Consider the following 14,662-nt stretch of genomic DNA (forward strand, 5'->3'; position numbering starts at 1 on the left):
GTGATTCTCAATAATTTGTATACATGTCTTTTCAGCCAAAACATGTTTTGGCTTAATAATTTCATTGTAAAACAAACCTACTCCATTTGAGGCCAAAATTTAAAATTATTTCTCATAAATATAAATTTTCACACCAAAATTTTCTATAATAAATGTGAGCAAGATTGGTAAGAGTTTATTGATTATAACTTATTTTGATTCTTATCATATTTTTTTTCAATAATAAAAGTAAGCAAGACTGGGAAGAGTTTATTGATTATAACTTGTTTTGATTCTTACCATATTTTTTTTGGTTGAATTTTTTTATTGTAATTTTAACAATTATGTAGTGAAAGTAAATATTTATAGTCATTTAGTTCAAAATTTATGAGAGGTTATGCTCTATAATTCAAGCTATTAGTCCTATTTGTTTTTTAATATTATTTAACTACTTTTTAATTTGTTTTTATTCTTAATCTATGATTATGGTGAAGTGATATTTTTTTTATGAATTATTGGATAGGGTGAGGGAAAGGGAACGTTGGGTGAGATTTAATTCCAAGACCTTGTCTAGGAAAGACGATACTTGCTCCAACTGAAATAAGATCTAATTATTCATTAGTGATTTTATTTGATGTATCTTGAAACAAAAATTATCAATCAATCTTTTATAATTGTTGATTCTGTACATTTAGATACTTCTATATTAACAATTAAATAGTGTACTGGAAAATATGTTCAAACAAATAAGACTAATAGGCAGAATTGAAGGGGGTAATAAATTAACTTATAGACAAGGTCGTCTTTGACATTTTAAAGGCCCTGAGCAAAATATAAATTATAGGCCCCTTAAATCCAAAATTACATTCTATTACATTTTGGTATTTGTAAATTTGTTTATCAATACTTCAATTAGTACAATTATTTTTTATCAATATAATAAAATATTGCTAAATTTTATAATTACATGGAACAAACAACTATTAATTATAAATTCAAATAGCCATTCTTTTTAAGTTTAATGTTTAAATCTCTATATATTATCACTTGGCTTAATTGAACTAATAATAAAAGTAGTAATTAAAAATTATCAAGAGTGATTATATTGTTCACCTACAATAATTTATACTAGCATATCGTAATCATTCAATACAAGCTGATAAAACAAATTTATTAGCCAATTATCTTTTAAAAAATAGATTGAATATGAATACGAATAAATTTTAATACTTTTCCTATCTAATTTTGCTACACAATACACAAAAAGCCCTCATTTTAATTTTAACCATATAGCAAAAAATATGAGGCCCTCTATAAATTGAGACCCTGAGCGGTAGCTCATACCGCTCCCCCTGGTAGCCGGCCCTGCTTATAGAATTATGTAAATTAACTAATGTAAATGACATATTATGTTTGCTATTAACTTAATTATTACAAACTTTTTTGTTATAACTTATAAGGATAAAATTGTATATATTTAGCATTCTAAAATCATGTCCAAGTGAGAGTCTCTTAATATATAAAATCTTGATGTGTCATATTTTTTTGGCAATAGTAGTAATACTTAGTAGTTAAGTAATATCTATAGTATTATCTATATTAATAGTTGGTATTTTTGATAAATAAATTTGATCTTGACAGATTTAATATTTATAGTATTATTTTTTTGGCAATAATAGTAATAGTAGTTTAGTAATATCATCTATATTAGACAAGAAAAGATGGCATTAGTTGCGCCACCACAACTAACATCGACGACGAGGCGTAACATAGATGATAGAACGTGACATGTATCTAGAAAATTATCCTCTCTCGTGCTGATGAATACTCACGCTTTGGAGGTGTGGTGTGCCCAAAAGCTCAAAACAATGAACTGTAGCTGTTTGTGATGGTCAACAAGAACCAAAAGTGTCACGTGATTTATCATGTTTTTTAGTTGATCTTTTTCCCGCCAAATAAATGTACAAGCGTTGCGTCCAGCTTGCTATTCACCAAAAAGCCGTTATTGTACACATTTTGCATTTGACTTGTATTTATCTTATGAAGTACTTTTATATTTTGTTTTCAAATTTATTCTTTTAACGATACGTTTGGTAATTATGTTTATTCTTCTTTAACAATCTTATTTTTTTTACAAAATTCATTTTAATGCATTATTATTTAAATATGTGGTATTAGGTAGTAATGAAAAATTAAACAAATATATATTCTTTTATGATCAAACTTTTATTATTATGGAAATGACATGATACATATTACCTATTATAAAATTTACACTACAAATTATTTTTATTCTCACTATTTGGTACCAATTATCAAACGGACCGTAAATATGTTATTACTTCATTATTCTTATTAACCAAGCTCTCGGAATCAAAAAAATTCTCACGTACCCTAGCTATTTTTTAAAAAGGTCAACTATCAATGTTGGTGTAGGCAGAGCTGTAAAGTGTAAAATGAGTCAGCAATATAAATAACAACTAACAAAGAAGTTGCTCATTTTCAATTGCTCGTGTAGATGTTGGTATTTTCTTGCCAATTTTTCACGGCATCTTTAGACTCAAGTACTATGACTCTGAGTATTTCACAATTTGTAGAAGGATGTGGTAAAAAAAAAACAAAAAAATCAAATTTTATTATTATGATAAGTATAATAATTAATTTCAAAATAAAAACAAAATTTTATACAAGAGAAATAATGTTGAATAATTTTTTTAAAATGTAATGTATCTTTATAAAAGGATTTTTTAATATTTATTTATTTAAAATTTAAGTTTTATTATAAATATTAAAATAATATGTAGAATAAAAATCCCAAAAGCCAAAGCAACTCATTTATTTGCTTATTATATTAAATCAATCCACTTTCCACATTCTACAATACCATAAGCCTTTCCTCAACAATAAATCTCTCAAAAAACCCTACTAAAAACTTCTAAAATCTTCTCTACCCTTTCAAATATTATTCAAATTCATCCAACTTAAGATAAAATAACAATCAACTTTATACTTTATTCCATCTTAATTCTTACCTGTATATTCAAATTTAACACACATTTTTTTCCATTTAATTTATTTATAGATATATAAATCCTTTTTTCATACAAATGAACTTTTCCTTAAGAAAATCTATATCACTCAATAAAACAACTTATAAATCTTCCTTTTTTAAAAACCATAGCTGTCCTTCATCCTCCATTGTTGATCATCCTTCTCCTTCCTTCAACCTACCTGCCGCCACTGACTATGCTGGCGGCCATTATTCCATGACCGCCACCGACTATGCTGGCGGCCATTATTCGATGACCTCTACTCCTTCTGCAGCTAATAACCAACAAATAATTGTTAATATTAATGGGTTTAATTCAATTTCTTCAAACCTTGAAGATGATGGAAAAGAGAAGGAAGGTCATGGACGTTCTCTTGCTTATACCTCGCCCTCCTCCATGGATTTTTCTTTTAAACGAACAAGTTCAGCAATAGTGGAGGACCCCACTTTTTCATCGACGGATTTTTTGTTGATGGGTAAATTTTTAGAGCAAGATTTACAAAGGGTTAAATCATTAGATATTGAAATGGGAGATAATCAACAAAATGATCATCAAAATAATAGTATTTGGCGTCAAGGATCAGGTCTTCCACCATTACCTAAGCATGATAATCAATCTCGTTTAAGTGATGTTCAAAGCTCTGATTTTGTTAGTAATAATAGATTAAATCATATGTTAAGCATGCAAAGTAATCATAGTAATAATAATAATGATCATGGGTCTAGAGATCATACAAGGGTTTCTTTTCAAGAAAAACCATGTTCTTCTCATGATGATGATAATAATGATGGTGATGATGATGATGATGATGATCATCATCATCATCATGATGGTGTTGTTCATGATGAGGATAATAATGGGTCGTCAGCAATGAAGATGAATGGTGGTGGTATGCATGTTCATAAGAGAAGATCATCATCAAAACTCTCAAAAGCTAATTTTATGCATGAGCACGCCATTCGAGGGGATGATCATCATGAGGTTTTGAGATGTACATCCATTAATTCTTCACCCAAAAAGATGAGTAATGCTGTTTCCATTTCTAAGACTAGGTCTAGACTAATGGATCCACCATTAGACCAATTTTCTTGTTCCGGGGTGTTACATAGATCAGGGCAACTCATCAGTAACAATAACAATAACAATATCAATAAATCGGGTGCCATTAAATCATCGAATCTTGAAGAAGAAGAGGATGATCCTTTCATTGAGGATGATTTTCCTGAGGAGTTTAAAAAAGCACAAATAAGTACTTTGGTGATTCTTGAATGGGTAAGCCTTGTAGCCCTAGTAGGTTCTTTGATTTGTAGTCTTGTTATTCCTGTTTTAAAGGTTAAATCTATATGGGAACTTAAGCTATGGAAATGGGAAGTTTTTGGGCTTTCTTTAGTTTGTGGGAGATTACTTTCAGGATGGGGGATTAAGATCATTGTATTCTTCATTGAGAGGAATTTCTTGCTTAGGAAAAGGGTTTTGTACTTTGTTTATGGGTTAAAAAAGGCAGTTCAAAATGTGATTTGGTTAGGGCTTGTTCTATTAACTTGGCATTGTATCTTTAATAGAAAAGTTGAGAATGGCGCCAATAGTGAGCCTCTTAAGGTAGTCACTAAACTTTTAGTGATAGGTGAAATCGGGGCGGTTTTATGGCTGTTAAAGATATTAATGGTTAAAGTCTGTGCCTCGAGTTTTCATGTTAAGGCGTTTTTTGAAAGAATTCAAGAATCGCTATTCAATCAGTTTGTGATCGAGACACTTTCAGCTCCGCCCTTATTCGAGCTTAAAAATTCTCAAGAAGAAGAAGATGATAGGGCTATGGCCGAAGTACAAATGCTACAAAATGCAGGAATCAACATACCAATTGAGCTCAAAGCATCAATGTTTGCAAGAACCAAGAGTGGAAAAGGTTTGCAACATTTGAATAGTCAAGGGAGCAAGACTCTTGGAATGAATCCAACAACACCCCCAATTAAGAGTCCTGTAAGGCAAAGTCTTAGATTTTCAGGCCCAATTTCAAGAAAATATCATGATGAAGGGATTACAATTGATCGTTTGCATAAACTAAATCAAAAAAATGTTTCAGCTTGGAATATGAAGAGGCTAATCAAGATTGTAAGACATGGGTTTTTGACAACATTGGATGAACATATAGAGAATACAAATGCTATTCATGAAGATGAATATGCTCATCAAATTCGGAGTGAGGTTGAGGCTAAAGCTGCTGCTAGAAAAATATTCCGCAATGTTGCTAAGCCAAGGTCTAAGTAAGTAAATTTTTTTAATCAAATACTCCTGTCTTGATAAATTTACTATTGATAATGACGTACTTTCTCATAACATTACACTATAAGTAACAAAGCTACTGGAAAAAAAAAACTTTTTTATTTACATGCAGCCTTTATAGGAGGGTCTGCATATGCAACATGCCCTAAATGCATTGGACTCTAAAAAATGAAGAGCATCAAATATTTAAGATACATTATATACTCGGGCATATTAACATAGAGTGCGTGATAGAAGGCTTTGATATAGAAAAATCCGTAGGGGGTTTCATTTATTAAAAGCGCATTGAGTCATCATAATATAAATCTTGCAATTTTTACTCTGCTCCCAACTACCTTCAATTTGTGTTGCAATTTTAGAAGACACATTCATTGTCTGGAGCTGATATTTTCGTTTGGAGCCAAATATTTATAGTTAGTTTGGTTTCAAATTACAACAGATTGATTATATTTTTTTTCATATCTGTTAACATACCAGGTATCTTTGTTATAATGATCTTCTACGATTTATGCAAGAAGATGAGGCTTTAAAGACGATGGGTCTTTTTGAAGGAGCTTCTGAAACTGGCAAGATAAGCAAGTCAGCTTTGAAAAACTGGGTGGTATGTCAAATTTTTACCTTAGATTGCATTTTTAAGAACTTCGTTCAATTGTTTTTTAATGGCAACAAAACTAATACAAACCCAATGAAAATGCATGTAAATGATATTTGAGGACCCTTAATTTAAGGTGATGATCGCATACCTAGCACATCCCAAAACCTTGGGGTGACAGATCGAATACCTTGCACATCCCAGAACCTTGGGATGACAATCACATACCTTGCACATCCCAGAACCTTGAGATGGCAATCGAATACCTTCACATCCCAGAATCTTGTGGTGACGATCGCATACCTTGCATATCCCAAAACCCTAGGGTGACAATCGCATACCTTGCAGATCCTATAACCTTGGAGTGACGATCAAACACCTTGCACATCCCAAAACCTCTCAAGGGAGTACATAGAACTACTATGGTTATTGAGGTCATTCATTACTAATTCCCGTCTGTGTTGTTGTTTCATTGTAATTAGACTAGGATTATGCTAAGTTTTGGGCTAAACAATAATATAACCAACTAATTATTGGCAAGAGTAATATATATATATATATATATATATATATATATATATATATATATATATATATATATATATATATATATTGAGGTAACAACCATCGGCTAAAGTAGTCACGAATTTGGATCTCACCCACGCCCTATCAAGTAGAATTATAAGCGTCTGTCGCATCCACAATATTTGCCCAAAGGACTCTTGTGAGGGGCATGATAAAGTAAATAACATGTTGAGACCTTAATTGTCAGTTAAAAATTTTGGCCGACTTGAATCTTACACGGCTCATCAATATCATTCCATCATGTATACTTACACCACAACCCAACAACTATAACAGGTTAATGCATTTAGGGAAAGAAGAGCACTTGCTTTAACTCTTAGTGACACAAAAACTGCAGTGAACAAGCTTCATAAAATGGTGGATGTTTTAGTCATCATTATCATAATCTTAATTGCTGCTGTTTGGCTCAACATCATTACCTCAAGATCAGTTGTGTTCCTAAGCTCTCAAGTTGTTGTTGCTGCTTTTGTTTTTGGCAACACCTGCAAAAATGTATTTGAGTCCATCATCTTCTTGTTTGTTGTTCATCCTTTCGATGTGGGTGATCGTTGCGAGATAGAAGGAGTTCAGGTACATAATAATAATCACCATTAATCCAACGTAACTCTTCTTCATGCCTAAGTCCTGACTTCGCCTCTGCTAATCTTTCTAGATGATTGTGGAAGAGATGAACATTTTGACAACAGTTTTCTTGAGATATGACAACCAGAAGATCATATACCCAAACTATGTCCTTTTGTCGAAGCCTATTAATAACTTCTACCGTAGCCCTGATATGGGAGATGCTGTGGAATTTTGCGTCAATATTGCTACTCCTCCAGATAAAATTGCTCTTATGAAGCAGAGAATAACAAGGTCAGTCCTAATTATATCACCCCTTTAAATATACGGAGTGTCTCAAAAAGTTAATCTCCCCTCACAAAAAAAATTCTAGCTTCATCTCTGGCTCTGTGCTAGCTAGTTAGACAAGGTAAATGAACCAACTTGACTCTTTAAAAAGGTGAGCTTAACTCAATCAAATTGATGTGATAATATGTTGGACAGTTACATCTTAAACAAGAAGGAGCATTGGCATCCTGACCCAATGGTAGTAACGAAAGATGCAGAGAGCTTGTACTTGATTCGTATGGCAGTTTGGGTTACACACAGAATGAACTTTCAAGACATGGGAGAAAGATGGACAAGAAGAGCACTTCTGGTAGAAGAATGTATAAAAATATTCAGAGAAATGGACATTGAATATAGATCTTATCCTATGAATTTCAGCGTTAATTCAATGCCAGCAGTTTGTTTTCCTACTCCTACATTCGGTTCAGATCCTTATATTTCTGAAGGTGCAAAGGAGATTGCTCATCATTGAACTTCTTCATTAGAAATCGAGGTTTTAGTTTCGATTACTAAAATGTTTGTTGTATTGTTCGTTCTTCTGCGGTTTATTTTGTGAAGGTAGATTGTTCTTCTGCGGTTTGTTGTATTGTCCGTTGCTGATTTGCAGCTTCTTATTTCCAATAGGTCTGGTTTGTCCTTTCGTGTTACAGATCAACAAATTTTAAAATGAGTGATATAGATAGAGAACCTTATAATCATCAGTTATCGGTTAATAACAGACAATACACTCTAGACAGTGAGCAGTGTAACAATGTTGGAATGGACTGAATCCATTTTGGTCACTCCAAGGGCCACAAATACAATCATCATTCTTATGAATGGATTATTCAAGCAGTTTAGAATGGCCCGAACGCAGAAGATGGTAGGAGAGGGTCTACACTCAGGCGCAGTCGTGCAGACCACCATCCCAATATTGTACAATCTCATTCTACATTTACTCCATTTCTTTAGACATAACAAAACCCCAAGGGCAAGGAGACACCCCCAAAATATTACTTTGTCGACAATTTTACACAATCCTTGCACCATATGTCCAATTTCATGTACCAGCACAAATGATAAATCAAATTTTACACAATTATTCAAAAAAGAAAGAGATGTCTGATAAAGAACTTACTTGACCAAGAAATAGTTGTAGCAAAACTAAACCAGATAATCAGAAAAAGATACAAGCAACATTTTAAGCATGATACGTCTCAAATGCTTGATCAGAATCATAGCTGAAATTCCATTGTCAGTAACTGCTCCATACCTATAATACAGGCCAACAAAATATTAAATGGAATTTCGATGCAACATCTATATCTATATAACCCAAAATAATAGAAATTGTTGCATCACCTACCTATAATAACCTAAGATAAAAGGCAAACCGATATGTAATGCTAAACCAAACCTTTAACCTACTTTATTAATAATAGAAGTTAACTGTGAAATCCTGTTTGAAGTACACTAAATAAATTGCCTCCAAGAGAAATGGCCCACAAATCCTTTTAAAACAAAATCCACGTTTCCCTCCACAAGAAAAACTTACCAAACAAAATCCAATGATAGCAAGAATATACAAAGAGAATCAAACATCACCCATCACAACACATCTGATACGGAAACAAAACACCAGCTCAATGACAAGAGCAACTTCCTGTGAGGAAAAAAAAGACATCCACAAAATTCTAAAAAAATAAATATATAAAGTAAAAAGAGACAAAACAGAAGAAAAAGATGCACTACCTACTCTTCGATATCTATTAAGGACTATAGAACCTTGAAATTCCGTCAACTAAAACAAATTCTTGCCCCTTCAACTTAATCGAGAGATGTATGTCCAATCAAGAAAGAACAATGAGAAATAAGGGCTCCAAAACCGCAGTTTCACACACTACAATAAGCCACCTAATAGAACATCGAGGACAACTACCAAAAATATACAATGTTCATGACGATGAATGAACACCAAAATTAGAGGCAACCAAAACATAACACTAGCTCAGTGCCAGGATTGAGCAAGTCTTCCTGAAATAATATACACAAAAACTAAAAAAGCACCATACTGTTTCATATAGAATAGCGGCTGTGATACAACATAAAAAAATCATTAATCAACAATATTTTTAGAACTTGATAATACAGTGTCATAACTAATATTCTTGATGTGAAACCACTGCTCTCCACATATAATACAAAGCCAAAACCAAATCTTAAGTCATCAAATCAGGACCTGGAATAAGCACTGCTATATCATATCCCTACCATTCAGAAAAATCAATAGACGTAAAGAATCACTGCAGAGTTTAATCAACATGAACTCAAAGTTGTTTACCTTCCATATATACCTACAGGATGTGCGTTACCAAAATTTAATCCATTAAAATTTTTCATGTACTAGCAAGATGAGATTGATGGAAACACCCCTCCATCTAACAGTTGATTAGTACTTGATCCTATATACCTATAATATAAGACATAGGCTAAGAAATAAGGACCTGAACAAAGAAATTGGAACAAGTACCGCCTTCAACCAAAATAATGAGGCAATTGAAAATGCAAATCCCTGTCAGCCCTAACACCTTGATAAGCATAACTGTGAAACAACTTCAATATATCAACATAAATTTGTATTAGAAGCATCAAAAAACTACAGAACATCATATCATCAAAGATAAAAAATCAGTAGCTAAAAGAATGTTTACTTAGGGACAGAGATAAACGAGACAACCCCAGGCACCAACATTATTCTAGTAAATACAGAGTCGGAGCATCAAAAACTTCTGTCAACAAATTTAAATTAGAACTGAATAAAACGGACAAAAACCCATAAAAACTGACTCATCACTGACATATAAATCAATTAGCATCAATAAATAAAAATAACTAATCAATAACCGTGATTTGTATAAATCACCGTAAAAAACAAAAAGAATAAAGATAAATTAAAATGACAAAACTCTCACCCTATCACATCCTCGCATCCTACCGCATAAGGTGATTTATTAACTTCATAAATAACCGTTATTTACCAAGATCATTAATAAATGTAACACCAGGCAACAAAATAATCCATTTCAATTGACATTTGAGAAAAATCATTGTCTACCGGCAAACATAAAACAAGCAACAAGATACAAACAGCAGACTAATCTAATATACGAACTCAGAATCAAATAACATTTCAAAAACCCATTTCAATTGATGGTTCACATTTCACATTAAATACTTCAAAACAATTTATAAGACACTATTTTCCTTGGTCATAAGTATAACACAGAATTATCCATATAAAAGGGAGAGAACATAATAGAAATTAGGGTTAGAGAATCAACATCCATCAAACATGTTACACAAACCCCAGAAAACCCAAAGAAAACAAAACTTAACTTCTATGGTTTATGAACTAATTAGAATTCCAAACTAAAACGAACACCGAAGAGAACCTTTTGAAAAAACGTCGGTCAAACTAAAACCAGAAATGAATAATTGCATTCCGGAATGCAAATTGCGTGGCAATAACTGAAGGAATAATCCGAAAGAATAGAAAATTGGTGAAACAAATCTACGGGATGATTCACTATAGAGTTTGCACTAGGAAACCAGTAAGAGATAACAAAATTCAGAAATTACCTTACCGATGATCGACAAATCAAAACACAAAAAACCCTAAATCCTACCGATGACAGGAAAATCAAACATAAAAACCCTAAATCTGAGGAAGGAACAAATCAGTATTTGATGGAGGAGATTACGAAGCCCAGAATTGGCTCCAAAGGTAGCGCACAGTACCGAGAAACAATGATGAGGATAGGGAAGGCCGGGAGAGAGGAGTCTACATATACGTTTGTAGAAGCAACTTTAACGCGGTTAACAAATATTTGTTTACGCGGTTTCTGGATGTCGGTTTGTTTTTTTAATCTTCCACTTTGGATTTTTCACACATATTAAGGAAGATAGAATTTTTGAATTGTAGTGGATATTATTTTAATTAAATAATAGTCACTTTGGATTTTTCACACATATTAAGGAAGATAGAATTTTTTGATTGTAGTGGGTATTATTTTAATTAAATAATAGTTTAAAGTAATGATTGTATTGGAAGTATGAGGTTGTAGTGGGTATTATTTTAATTAAATAGTAGTGTGAAGTAATGATTGTATTGAATGTATGAGAGAGAAAATAATTATAAATAAAAGAAAATGGTACATTAAAAGAAAAAAGAGGGGTTTTAAGGGGTAAAAGTCGGATAAAAACAAACTAAAAACAAAAAGTATTCTAAAGTGAAAGAACTTTTGAAACTACTCGTTATAGTATTGTCGAAGATCAAAAAAGAACGGAGGGAGTAACTGCTAAGAACACTCTTAATCGTGACTAAAAAATTTTTTGAACGATCTTTTTCTATATTTTTTCATACTATTAATGGAAATATTTGCTAATTTAATTTATTTCATCAATGAGAAAAAAATCCTCACTATTTTCTCCCACTAATATTTTTTACACTATTTTTTTTTTACTGTCTTAGTTTTTTTTTAAATCTAAAAGGCACTAGGCATTACTTATTATTCGTATTTCACATTTGGACAATGTGTAGTGTTATTTTCATTAATGTTAATACTTAAATTAAAACTTTGTATCGTGATTATATTTCTTATGGGGATGTTTGTTTGGATTTTTAAGATGTAATTTTTATTTATTTTTTGGAAAATTCCACGTGCTAATCCTGAAGTTTTGGGTTTTCCACATGGTAACCAAAACTTTTAAAAAATCTACACGGTAATTTTGAGGTTTACTAAATTGTTCTATCGTGACCTTTTTGCACATAAAATGTTAACAAACATTAATTTCGAAGCTTTAAGGCTGTTGTAGGCCTATTTATACAACTCACCATTTCAAATGTAATCAGTTTCAAATGCCAGCAGTTGGAGGACATTCATTTCGAATCCGCATATGTTGATTAGACTTTGATCCATCGCCATCTATATTTAACCCTTTATTGCGTGAGCCATTCTTCTAAGAGTCTGTCTCTTAATTGAGACAATGTCAAATAAAAAGTTTATATTCACTTAATATTTAGTGTCTAATTTGTGCTAGCCCTAGGTTATGGGGGGTTTCTTGAGTCTATTCCCAAAATATGGCTTAAAAAAAAAATAATTCCCACTTTGCATTATTTGGGAAAGTATTTCCCACAATATCGTCCACGTGGAAAATTTAATTTTTTTTTTCAGATAAAACCGCCCCCTCAAGTGGCGGTTTGCCTTAACCACAAAAACGCCATCTGAAGTGGCGGTTTGGTCCAGGCAAACCGCCACATCATGTGGCGGTTTGCTTGTGACTTGATTTTTTTTTTTTCTTTGCCTTAATTTTTTTTTCTTTCATTTTAAAATAGTGAACGCAACATGCATTAAACTAGTTCAATACCATCTATTCCATAATAATCAATTACGAACCGGCTTGTTTTGAAAAAAATAATTATGAAACTAATGCAAAGATATATTACAATTATGGAAACTCATACAAGAAGTTCAAGTCGTATAAGAATATACAAAGCTTGTTAAACTACAACCCCCGACCCCTTTTGTTTTGCACACCGGTCGATGAGATGGTGTGAACTCGTCAACCTCCGCTACTGGGCCCGGCATCGCCATGATCGCTGAAACATACATAAGTGTTATAAAAATCATTTAAATATTATCAGATTCAACATGTTGTTACAAAATTTTAAAAAAAAAACATACTTCGTTGACCTTCGAGGGCATGTTTTCTTATTATGACCACTACATCCACAAAAGGTACACGAGTTACGAGGACGCGTCAACGGTGCATCCATTTCGTTCCGTATACGAGTTGATCGCGGACGACCCTTTGCATGCTTCGTTGAGGGATCTGGAACAACTGTAGGACCATTCCAAGGATCGCAAGTGAACATGTCTGGAATGGGCATAAAAGACTTCTTATATGTCGATACGTATTTTGTAGTGCGAAATGAAGGGTCAACAAAAGCATCGTACGATATGTTACGAGCTCGACATACTGCAAGAACATGTGAGCATGGTAACTTGAAGATGGTTGGTTTCTGACATGTGCATGATGTTGCTGTGAGGTCAACCATGTAGGATTTTCCACCTTTTCCTGCTATCCTATTGCCACAACCAGTGGTGACCTCGAATATCCCACGCACTGTGTCATATATCCTAACATCATGAAAGCGTGCTTTTTCAGCATTCTTGTCAATTGTATCACTTGGTTTCTTCGCATACACATGTCCACTGTCTAATCTGCTTCTCCCTAAATCCCTCCTTGTGGCAAAGTATTCGTTTACCCGGTAGAATGTCATCCTGACTAATGAAGTGATTGGGAGTGACCTGGCCCCTTTCATACCGCCGTTGAACGCTTCAGACATGTTTGTAGTTCTCACTTCATATCGATGCCCACCGTCATGAATCAAAGTCCATTGGCGCTCGGGAATAGAACCATCCACTAAGTACTTATATGCGTCCTCATTAAGCTCTTTAAGGCGATTCATGTAGAAATTATACTTTCGAATCTTTGTCTGTTCAGAAGCTTTTCCAAATAAGTTCTTAACTGCTATGTTTTTAAACTTCTTATGCACGTTTGAAGCTAGATGACGTTTACAAAACCGATGGAATGCATATGGTTCTTCCCAACCTTTTCCAACTCTGTTCATTGCATGCAAAATTCCCTTGTGACGATCAGATATAACACATAAGCCATCCCTCTTAGTGACATAATGCCTTATACAATCCAAGAACCAACTCCATGTGTCGTTGCTCTCTCCCTCCACAACGGCAAAGGCAAGTAGGAACAACTGAGAATTTTCATCTATGGACATACCAATCATTAGTGTGCCTCTGTACTTTTCGTACAAATGTGTACCATCTATAGAAATAAGGGGACGACAGTGGGGAAAACCCTTAATGGATGGTCCGAAAGCCCAGAAAATTCGCTGAAACATCACTTTGGTAGGATCCATTGTCGATTGGACTTCCCATTGCACCACTGTTCTTGGATTAGATTGCATTAATTCCTGCAGGTACCTTGGAAGCTCCTCAAAGGACTTGTCCCAATCCCCAAACACTTTTGTTATAGCCTTATTTTTGGCCAACCAAGCTCTCTTATATGTTATAACAAATCCGTATTTATTTTTTACAAAATTAACGATTGACTTCACCTTAAACGCTGGATCAACTCTAATCATATCCACGATAAGATCAGCAACAAATTCAGAAGTAAGGAGGGGATGGTCGTCACTGTAATGTACTGAGCAATCTTGATTATGACC

The 14,662-nt window shown here is 33.2% G+C and overlaps 1 protein-coding gene across 1 annotated transcript; it reads left to right on the forward strand.

The window, feature by feature from the left end:
- The first annotated feature begins 2,799 nt into the window (after positions 1-2,799).
- On the forward strand, positions 2,800-10,718 carry LOC130798359 (mechanosensitive ion channel protein 6-like). The gene is made up of 5 exons (XM_057661304.1): positions 2,800-5,290; positions 5,787-5,910; positions 6,763-7,056; positions 7,139-7,341; positions 7,531-10,718. Exons 1-5 carry the CDS (start codon positions 3,087-3,089, stop codon positions 7,844-7,846), a joined length of 3,141 nt encoding a protein of 1,046 aa, XP_057517287.1. The 5' UTR covers positions 2,800-3,086; the 3' UTR covers positions 7,847-10,718.
- Positions 10,719-14,662: the final 3,944 nt, after the last annotated feature.

Source organism: Amaranthus tricolor, chromosome 1 (assembly GCF_026212465.1).
Source record: "Amaranthus tricolor cultivar Red isolate AtriRed21 chromosome 1, ASM2621246v1, whole genome shotgun sequence".
NCBI lineage: Eukaryota > Viridiplantae > Streptophyta > Magnoliopsida > Caryophyllales > Amaranthaceae > Amaranthus > Amaranthus tricolor.

Coding starts and splice junctions, on each gene's coding strand:
- LOC130798359 (XM_057661304.1), top strand. CDS start 3,087: ATGAACTTTTCCTTAAGAAAATCTATATCACTCAATAAAACAACTTAT. Junction 7,057..7,138: donor GCGAGATAGAAGGAGTTCAG/GTACATAATAAT, acceptor TAATCTTTCTAG/ATGATTGTGGAAGAGATGAA. Junction 7,342..7,530: donor ATGAAGCAGAGAATAACAAG/GTCAGTCCTAAT, acceptor TATGTTGGACAG/TTACATCTTAAACAAGAAGG.